Here is an 11,295-nt window from a genome sequence, read left to right on the forward strand (position 1 = left end):
TTAGGTGTTGCAAACCACCTTAAACCCAAGGTACTTGGATCTAGCAACCATGCCTGACTCAAGTTTAGTTGGTGGATTTGGCAATATGTCAGGCTCACGTTACTTGGGTTTGGCAACATGTCTAGCCCAAGTTTACTTGAATAATAAGAATAAGAATAAGAATCATACTAATAATACTAATAATAATAATAACAATCATCATGTCAAACTAAAGATGCTTGGGTTTGGTAACATGCCAGATCCAAGTTAACTTGAATAATAATAATATTAGTTAATAATAGTTAATAGTAATTGTGATTCTAATATCAATAATAACAACAACAACATAAACAATTAGAATAATAATAAGAATAACAACAACAACAATAATCATGTCAGGCCCAAGTTTACTTGAATAATAACAACAACAACAACAACCATGTCAGACCCACTTTACTGGTGTCTGACAAATATGCTTGAGTCAAGTAGTAATAGTAGTAGTAATGGTAATAATAATAGTATAGTAATAGTTAATAGTGATTGTGATTGTGATAATAATAATAAAAATAAAAAAATAAGAATAATCATACTAATACTAATAGTACTAATAATAATCATAATCATACTAACAACAACAACAACAATAATAGTAACAATCATGTTAGACACAAGCGTCATGGGTGTGGCAGCCATGCCAGACCTAAGGTACTTGGTTATGAAAGCATGCCTAATTTGAAAAACAATAGATAAAAAGAACAATTGAGCACTTTAGTTGTGGGGAGAGAGAAAAGAAAGAAAAAACACAAACAATCGATCATCGATGGCAATCCAACTATCATCTATCTACACACGCCACACCATATGAAAGAGGGCATGGCTACACATCTAGTGAGATGGTAGATGGCTAGATTTGGCCGCCAGAAAGTGTCACACGTGCCTTCACACCATAAATCTTAAAGAAGGTAAGCAACTATGATTTTTCATAAAAAAAGAGTCTTTTGTAAAAAAAAATAAATTAAAGTTGTCATGATAGATTTTATAAACTAGATAGAGCTTGCGCTATACTGTGGACTTGCTCAAACTTATAGCAACCTAAAAATAAACATGCTAAGACAAAATAAGTGTTTCTAAAAATAAAAATTGAGACTCGGTCATTGACTCGACTATGTTAAATAAGCTCAACTCAACGTAAAAAATCTATAAAGCTCATCAAAATAAAATTGAATAATACCATGAATATCAATTATCAAACCTAATGTTGAAGGGCGAAACTAAAAAAAACTTGAAAAAAGTAATGAAAAAAAAGATATAATACAACCCGGGTTAATATGCTAATCTCGCGACTAAGGACATAAGATTCTAATAACCCCATAAAAAGAAAAGTGAAACAAGAAGCACAAAATCAATTCCAAATAAATCAAATGTTAAAGGAAAAAAAATGAAAAACAAATCAATTTAAAAAAAATTGACCAAAGTAATTAGTGTTAACCTTCCAAAACCATAACCCTGGTTATGATCTCGATACTAACCTCATAGAAGGCAACCCCATAAAATAACATAAAATAATTCTTAATCAACAAAATTTTGAGGGATAAAATATATATATATAATAAAAAGATCTAAAACAAAAGAAATAGTAATAAAAAGAATGGGGACAAGATCTGGTATAAAAATAATTTAAAATCAAATGTTAATGTATTAAATTGAAAATAAAATTTAATAAGAAAAAGAAAAAAAATAAATAACAATTAAAATAATGATGATCGAATTTGATATAGAGATTAGATGGAACCAAATGACGAGGAGAAAAAATTAAAGAAAAAATCAATTAAATTTTTTTAAAAAAAAAACAAATATAAATCAAAAGAATGAGAATCAAATTGGATAAAAAAAAAAAAACCACCGTTATATTTTGAAAAGGAGAAGAAAGAGAAAAGAAGTAAGAGGCGAAAAAGTTTATTAGAGCTCAATCACTGCTCCTCCATGTACATGTGTGGAACCAAAGGGATGCTCATGGTGAAATGCTTTTAACGATGTCTTGAAAGACAGTGTTTTCGGCACAGGATGGTGATGCAAGCACCACTCGAAAGGCATGGGTGGCGTCCACTCATTGGTGTATTTTGTGTATATACCAACAACTTTTTTTAAAAAAAAATATTCATGATTGTTAAAAGAATAATGGTGTGTTTGAGTTTATGGTGGTGGTAGCGGTTCAAAGTGCTTTTCACTTAGATATGCATCAAAATAAAGTTTTTTTTATTTTCTAAAACTTATTTTTAACATCAGCACATCAAAACGATCTGAAAACATAAAAACAAATTTCATTTTAAGCAAAAAAAATTCAAATTTTGAGGGAACGCGGTTTGTACGGCATTCCCAGACACTCTCTAAATCACCCCAAGACAACTTGTTAATCACTTAAACACCAATTTGAAAATACAAAAAAAATCCTTAGATGCAAGCTTGATAAAAGTTGCTTTTAAGGGAAATATAGACTTCACACTATACTTTAAAAATATGAAAAGATCAAATGACTCTCCATCAACTTTTTAACAATTTTATTTTTAAAGATAATAAAGTCTTTACATTGTGTATTTAAAAAATAAAAAGATGAAATGGTCCCCAATCAATGTTTTTATGACTAATTGTACATATGAAATAGACCAAATTAATCTTAATACTAAACCCCCCCCTTTTTGGAAAGGAAAATTGTAAGTACACTTTTCTTGTTAACATTACATTGTGTCTAGGTATATAATGAATTAACAAACCTAATAATTTTTTTTTTAATTTGTAATGTTTTCTAACATCCATAAAAAGTTAAATTTGAAGAGTGTTTTTTTTCACTTAGCATAAACTAGCCTAATTCTTGCGTGCTGAAGTAGGACAATTTTTTAAATGTATTTTTTTTATTTAACTATATGATAATAAAAATTTATATTTTTACATAATTTCAACAAACTTGTTGAGTATTTTGTCCACAATAAATATTCATTAGAGCTCAAATGATATAAATTTTGAGAAAAAAATATATTTCTCCTGTTGAAATTCCTTTTTGTTATTAATGTTTTTGTTATTTCGATGGAACAATGATTTTTTATTAATAAAAAATTATAGAAATTGAAATAAATATTTGTCAAAACTCAAATGATTTAAATTAAGTAACTAGAAAAAAAAAAACGTTTTTTAGCCAAAGCTTCATTTTCCTTATTTGTCAATTTCTTTTTAATTTCCGAGAGAACATAATTCCTTTCATGAAAAAGGATATTTAACTAGCTAATATAAGAAAATTGTTTGTGTTATGGATGTACTATCTAATATCATGAATGTAGGAAATAAAAAGTTGTTGCTTATGTTTAATAAAATAAATTACAAAAATAAATTGAATGATAAAGTTGGAAGCTAAAATTCCTAATAAAAAAAAAAGATAAATGCATCAACAAATTGAATAGTGAGTTGAATAGGGTTGATGTTGTATTGTTCATTAGTGAAAAAGGTTGATGCTCGCTTTAAAAATTATCGTCCTAGTTAATAGTGAAAAAGATTGGTGCTCGCATTAAAAATTGTGTGCTTGAACTAACAAATTGCAAAGAAAAGAAATAGGTGGACCCTTATAAAATGGTTGGTTGTCATAGCTATCTTTCTTGTTTAGTTCAATTGGGTTGCACTCAGTGTTAATTGTACTATTTTTTTTTTTTTTTTACCCTTTTCGTTCTCTCTTCTTGGTTGGGCCTTCATTGAGCTCGATTGGAATTAGATTTGAGACTGAATTGAAACTAAATTAAATGAAAAAGTAAAAAAAAAAAAAAGAGTTATTAGAGAATTAGAAATTAAAATAAACAATTACTAGAGAATTAAGGACTAAATTGAATAAAGATGAAAAAGTGTATGGTATATGTGCGAAAATCCACTATATTTTATGGTGTATAAGCTTTCCTTCGAGATCTGATGGCGGCCATCCTTGATGCCATTGAAATCGTCTTCATGAGGGCTTTCCTTCTATATTAGCATGTGATGAAAAAGTTGCTTAATAAATTTGAAAAAAAAAATATTAATAAGTTATTTTCTAATTAATTTTTTATAATATAGTTAAATACTGAAAATTATTTTTTCATTTATTTTTTCTAACACTACCTAATATTAAAAAAATATTTATTTTTTAAGAATTTATTTTCAATGAAAATCACTTCTTAAAAATAAATAAATCACTTTTCAAGAATTATTATGTTATGAAAAATCACTTTTTCAGGGTTGATCAACCCTTTGCTCTACCACCTGGCTTGGTACGTCCGTATAATTGATATAAATGTCGTTAATAAATTATTGGAATGATCCATCATTTTGATTAATCCATTTTCTTTTCTTACATCTTTTCAATAAAATATAATGCACAAGATGGTTTTTTTTTTTTTTTTCATTTTCTGATAAATTCAGTAAGATTGCATAGACATGCTGTCATGCTACGGTATAAAAACGAACGACGTTATTCCGAGGGCAGAGATCCAGTGTCATCGAATGGGCAGGGAAAATTAAAATCATCTCCAACACACACACACACAAAAGGCTTAAATTATGCTCATGAAACGCTATCGTTACTTGTTAGCATGTCATATCAACAGATATACAAGTAATTTTTTTAGGTATCGAAGCCACTAAAAGGGAAATTCCTTTTGCCCGCTGCTTTAATTTGTTGAAAACAACTCCTCCATCCCATATTGTTTGTTAATGTAGGTGCTAATTTTTTTATGAAGATCGGAGCATAGCATTAACCTAAATTTGAGAAACAAATAGTAATTAAACAAACAAAAGGAGATCAAGGGGAATCCTCTTTTATTAATTATGAGTCACTACACCCCCCCCCCCCCCTACTTTGAGTTGACTACATACGCAAAAACTACTATTTGCATTTCGATGACTTTAGTCAGGATATGTCTTGCCATGTATAACTAACTGAAGAATTAGAAATAATTTTTATTCAATTGCGGTCCCCAAACAATTCTGTATTTTTAATTTGGGGCCAGAGTTCAAGTCAGCATGACCCCTTTGACGAGTTTGACCTGCCCTTGAATTTGGCCTCTTTGGACAGCTATTATTACTGATCAGGTGAATGAACAGTGTATTTAAATTTGCTGCATTAAAGGCCGAAAGGCTAAAGATCAATTAATTGTCAAAGAAAACAACAACCAATCGTTAACGGATTCGTTTGTATATAAAACTTATCAAGCTTGAGTAAATAGTAAAATGAAACATATACTTATTTATGAAAATATTACTATTTTTTGTTAAATTCTATGAAATAAGATATGTGAATGTTGCCATGCTTTCTTGTAAGCACGTGAGTCTGAAATAGCAATATATATTCCACCACCAAGGCTCTCACATTAGGAGGACGCGTGTCTAAGGACTAAATTTATGGAAGGCCTGTGAAACCAATTGTCAGTGCATCTTTTTCAAAGGCAGCATAGTGATCATAGTATAAATACCCGCGCACATCTCACGCTTAAGCAGGCTAATTAACTAATCCAAGTCATGTCATAAATTTAGTGTGCCTCTTATCATACTTCATTTTCATACTCTGTGTATATATGTATATATATAGTAGATAAACACTTGCAGAGCTTTTGTGGTGCTCAGCACAGCCAGCCTACTCCTAATAGCTATAGCTTTGCCAGACATTTCTCCACCCTTCATATACACGCGCGCGCGCGCGCACCCATTACTAACACCAATTCCTTCCTAACCTTTTCTCTTCACATCTCTCTCTCTCTCTCTCTCTCTCTCTCCTCTCTTCACTCTGCGCCTCCTCCTCCCTGCTAGAGGTTGGACTGCCCATTCTCCTCCACGACTCGCCCCATACTTGATGATATAAAGGTATGGTGTTCTGTGAAATTAAATATTTGTTGGGTAATTCATTTTTTGTACGGCGTGTGCTAATTGAGTGCATATACAGGGTTTCTGTTCACTATTTGTTTGGGGGAGGGGGCTGCTACTTTTTTTTTTTGTTTTTCCCGTTGAAATGATTTAACATAAAATTTCAACACATCTTGACAGATAAAAAAATAGAGAGAGCGGTATTGGATTTTTTTTCCTTCTTAATTTTCTCAACGACAACGTCTCAGCAAATTCAACAATGATCATGAGGCTTTCTTTGACCGCCTACAAACAAGTACAGCCTCGTGTGAATTTCCAAGGGGGGCTAAACATGAAACCTTTCTTTCGTCGAAAAGATAAGGTTGTGTTCGTTGTTGGACCTACTGGCACAGGCAAATCAAGGCTGGCTATTGACCTGGCAACCCGTTTCCCAGCCGAGGTTGTCAATTGTGACAAAATGCAAGTTTATAAAGGCCTCGATATAGTCACAAACAAGGTTTCTGAAGAGGAGTGTCGCGGTGTGCCTCATCATTTACTTGGCATAGCAGACCCTAATGCAAATTTCACTTCCGATGACTTCAGGCACCATGCATCACTTGTTGTCGAATCAATCGTGACACGTGATCGGCTACCGATCATCGCCGGTGGATCGAATTCCTACATCGAGGCTTTAGCAAATGATGATCCTGAATTTCGATTAAGGTATGAATGTTGCTTTCTTTGGGTGGACGTGTCACTCCCAATACTTTATTCATTCGTATCAGAGCGGGTCGATCGAATGGTAAAAGCAGGCTTGATTGATGAGGTGAGAGATATGTTTGATCCTAATAAATTTGATGACTATTCACAAGGAATCAAACGGGCAATTGGGGTTCCTGAATTGGATCATTTTTTACGAAATGAGGCGATTGTGGATGCTAAAACTCGTAGAAAGCTTCTTGATGAGGCCATTGATAAAATTAAAGAAAATACTTGTATGCTAGCTTCTCGACAATTACAAAAAATCCATCGGCTTCATAGCATATGGAATTGGAACATGCACCGAATCGATGCCACCCCAGTTTTCCTAACAAGTGGAAAGGAGGTCGACAATCTTTGGGACAAACTTGTGGCAGGACCAAGCACCATGATTGTGAACCAGTTTCTTTGTGACAAAAATTATGCATCTCCCCTTATACCATCAGAATCAATCAAGATGGAGCCAATCTCTGTCCCGGCCATGGCTGTTGGCGCCACTCGATAGGGGCCTGTCAGGTCATCAAAATCACCATCAATCACACTAGTGCTATTATGCCAATTGGCACTTTTGCCACGTGGCAGGGTATGATTAATTGTCTTTTTACCGCTGAGAGAGACAATTTTGGTACTTGGGTAAAAGTTGTGTAAGAAAAGGAGAGAATAAGGAGAAAAAGAGAAGGAGGTTTTTTTTTTTTCTTTTTTTTAATTAGTTTGGGGCGATTTGTCTGGTCGTTAACTACCTCTATTTGGCGGGCCGTACATTTGAGGAAGCTTCGTACTAGTGTGTGCTTTACCTGCATCATTAATCATACGATACAATAGGCTTTGGAGGGTGGAGTGTGGGGGTCCAAGGTTGTGATCTGCACCCGTATTTCTTTTTCTCAGCACGATAGTTACATGGAATATATACAATGGTGACTGGAATTATCTAAAGGGGTGTTTTCTCTTCCTTGTTCGTTTGCATTTACATTCCAATGCATGACATGATTAATCACCATCTAAAGCGTAATCTGATTTGATTTGATTTGATGGTGGTATAATATGCTTTATATGACTCTTGATGTGGGATCAATGGTTGTGATTGAACATGTAATTACACTACTTTGCAATACAATATTTATGTATATGTACATATATAAATGAGAAACCTTCATTATCTGTAATTCAACTAAAAAAACTCTTAAGATTGAACCATTTTAATTATAACAAAAAGAATCTTAAAGGAAAAAAAAGACAAAAGTGATAAAAAAAAAAAAAAAACCCTTTGTTTAGAGAGACAAATTAAAAATGATGTCGTTTGGTCATGAAGCAAGCCGCATTATTTTTATCTTTGACTATGTTTCACACCCATTTTTATTCTGGTGAGACCCATTAATACTTGTGGTCAAACATGTGGTTTAACAAAAGTTGGAAAAGACAGTTGCTAAGCAACAATAACCTAATTTTCCTCTCTTCTATCGTGGATAATCTCCACTATTCCGGCTGGACCAGGTCTGGTCCAAAGATAAATACACTAAACCGGATCCAACCTAGTAAAATAAAAAAAATCAATTATTTATTTATTTTTAATTGTGTTTTATTCGAAAAATTAGTGTTTAACATTATTCAATGACACTACATAAATTAGAAAGACATCGTTTGATGGCGTAGTATTTGCAGAATTTGATCGCAATCCCAACTTTGTTCCTAGTGATATTTTACCTAATGTTGTTGTGCGCTTAAGAAACCAAGAAAACTGTAGTTCTTGTTGGATGGATTTCATACGTAATAGAATTGTAGATAGTTTAATAGAATAATAAAAAATATTTTATAAAAAAGTATTATTTATTTCATAATGTAATAGCAATAGTTAAATTTATTATATTTAAATTAAAAACCATCAAATATATATATATATATATATACATCTTTTTTAATTATTTTATAACCTCAATTTGAAAAACATTTTTAACCAAACACACTGTAAACTACTTTTTATTCAACCTTAATTTCAACCATACTTTTAACTAGACATATATAAATACCAAATCAACCTCAACCAAAAAGTACTTTTTATAAAACAACTTTATTCAAACAACAACTATAAAAAAGCTACCACAATACTAAAAACACACACCACACCATTCCCAACTGTATAAAATGGCTGCCCACCAAAAAAAAAAACATTATTTATGTTTGTTTTGGAGTAAGGAAAAAGGAAAATATAAAAAGGGGTACATAAAAAAAGGGTCAAAATCAAATTTTGTTAAAGGATAATGGATTACCATGTTATATATATACTAGTGTATTAGCTCACACTTCAGAGTGGGTCAATAACATTTTTTTTAATGTAAGAAAAAACATTAAGAGTACAAAGAATATATTAAGTGCCTTGAATCTGGCAGTAACCCAACTCTATTAAGTTCTGTTGGAGGAAGGGTTCAAATGATATTAAGTCCTGCTGAAGGCACAAAATCAACCTTTTGGTAAACGATGATAGATTAACGTGTTGTGTGTGTGTGTGTGTGTCTATATATATATATATATATATATATATATAGATACTAACGTTAATATTGACCCGCACTCCGCAGCAGGTCAATAACATTTTTTTAAATGTAAAACAAAATATGGAGTATAGAGAATATATTAAGTGTCATAGGTCTGGCAGCAACCCAATGCTATTGGGTTCTACTGGGCAGTAGGGCCCTAACTCTATTGGGTTATGTTGGTAGCAAAACTCAATGCTAAGAGAAAAGAAATTCAACCAACTCAACCTCAAAAGAAAAAAAAATTATCATCACCCAACTTTTGTATAATATAAATTATCATCAATTTATTTTTTTCTTTACTGTATGAAAAAAATCTAAAGAGCTAAAAAAATAAAATTGAACATATCCGGGTCTAGTTGAGAGCCGGACTCGATAGCTATGTGACTCGCACTCCGCCGCAGGTGAAATATTTTTTATTTTTCATAAAACATCATCTATACAAGTTTTTTTATAGCAGTTTGGTGGTTTAAACAATATATTAAATCAAAAAGTTTATGCACACATGTGATCAAATAAACTAAAGAATATGTGTGTTAATATATCATAAAAAATCATTAATGACACCTAAAAACAAAACTTGAAAAACTGAGAGACAAATGTAGATTAAGATATTGAATCTTTGAAAAATAGGATATAAAATTGATTGAATAATAATAATAATAATAAAAAAAGAATAACATGTAAGATTACTCATATTAAGAATATCTTCTAAAAATTAAATATTTTTATTTTTAAAAAAAAACATAGTTTATCTATATAAAAGATAAAAACAAAACCATAGATGAACCAGAAAAACCACTCCAAAAATTAAACACCTAACAAAAAAGTCAATAATTTAAAAAAAAGACCCCTGAACAAAAAAAAAAAAGGAGGTTTTGTCTATTTTTTTGGTTTTTTTTTTTTACAGGTCACGTCACTTTATTTCTTTTTAATTGCATTCCTTAAAGTTATATTTTCATGGCAACCATAGTTATCAAACTCGGCCTTAAGGTTGACTTGACCAAGGGGTTGGATCCCGAGTTACATGGGTTGACTCGAATCAACTCCAAAAAAATTAGAAAAAAAATATTTGAGTTTTAATATTTTATATGAAAATTTTAAGAACAATCCATGTGGATATAGACTATATATGTTGTAAACGATTAAATTTAAAAGATTATTTCAAAAAACAATTTTATCCTATATTGAAAAAATACTATCTTATTCTTCTAAATTGAAGTATTTAAACCAAAAAGATTTTTTTATCCCATATTGAAAAAACATAACTTTTTTCTTATGAACATAGAGCATATATACTAAAGAGCTTCAAATCTCACATTGAAAAAATAAAATATTCTTCAGGTATTTATATAGTGAACTTTGAAATAAGTTAGTAACCAATTGAAAAATATGAAAAAAGAGGGCTCTCTAAGGAGGAGGAAAAACATATTTGAAAAAAAAGGGTTTCTACCCGGTGGGTCGAACGGTTTACCCTAGGCCAATTGCAAGCCTGAATTTTGAATGAAACAAACCCATTTTTTACCCCACATTAGAAATATACTATCTTATTCCTCTAAATTGAAATATTTAAACAAAAAATATTTATTATCCAACATTCAAAAAACATAATTTTTTTCTTATAAACATAGAGTATATATACTAAAAGTTTCAAATCCCACATTCAAAAAAATAAAATAGTTCTCAAGTATTTATTTAGTGAACTTTGAAATGAGTTAGTAATCAATTGAAAAATATGAAAAAAAAAAAAGAGGTTTCTAGATAGGAGGAAAAACACATTTGAAAAAAAAAGGTTTCTGCGAGATTTTTTCTAAGTCACTCAAGTTTATTTTTTTAAAAAAAACAAGGGTCTCTAAATAGCAGTGGGTTTGGCCGTCAAGCCATACCCAATGATTTGAATCTAGTTATGAAGCCAGACCCAATGCTTTTAGGTCTAGCGGGCAAGCCAGACCAATACTATTAGGTCAATAATTTTTGACTAAACACAGAAAAAACAATGCCTTCTATGGTGCTACAATATCATACACAGTGCAAACACTCTATGTCAAAAACATATATTGAGATAGTATTTAAAAAAAAAATTATTTCTTATATTATCACATCATAATAATTCAACCCAACCTGAAATTAAAAAAAAAATTATCATCACCCAACTTTTGTACAATATAAAAAAGTCACA

The 11,295-nt window shown here is 31.0% G+C and overlaps 1 protein-coding gene across 1 annotated transcript; it reads left to right on the plus strand.

The window, feature by feature from the left end:
• Positions 1-5,500: 5,500 nt before the first annotated feature.
• LOC118034536 (adenylate isopentenyltransferase 5, chloroplastic) lies at positions 5,501-7,521 on the plus strand. Its single transcript, XM_035039869.2, has 2 exons — positions 5,501-5,850; positions 6,031-7,521. Exon 2 carries the CDS (start codon positions 6,110-6,112, stop codon positions 7,091-7,093), a length of 984 nt encoding a protein of 327 aa, XP_034895760.1. The 5' UTR covers positions 5,501-5,850; positions 6,031-6,109; the 3' UTR covers positions 7,094-7,521.
• The last annotated feature ends 3,774 nt before the right edge of the window (positions 7,522-11,295 follow it).

This window comes from Populus alba, chromosome 10 (assembly GCF_005239225.2).
Source record: "Populus alba chromosome 10, ASM523922v2, whole genome shotgun sequence".
Taxonomy (NCBI): Eukaryota; Viridiplantae; Streptophyta; class Magnoliopsida; order Malpighiales; family Salicaceae; genus Populus; species Populus alba.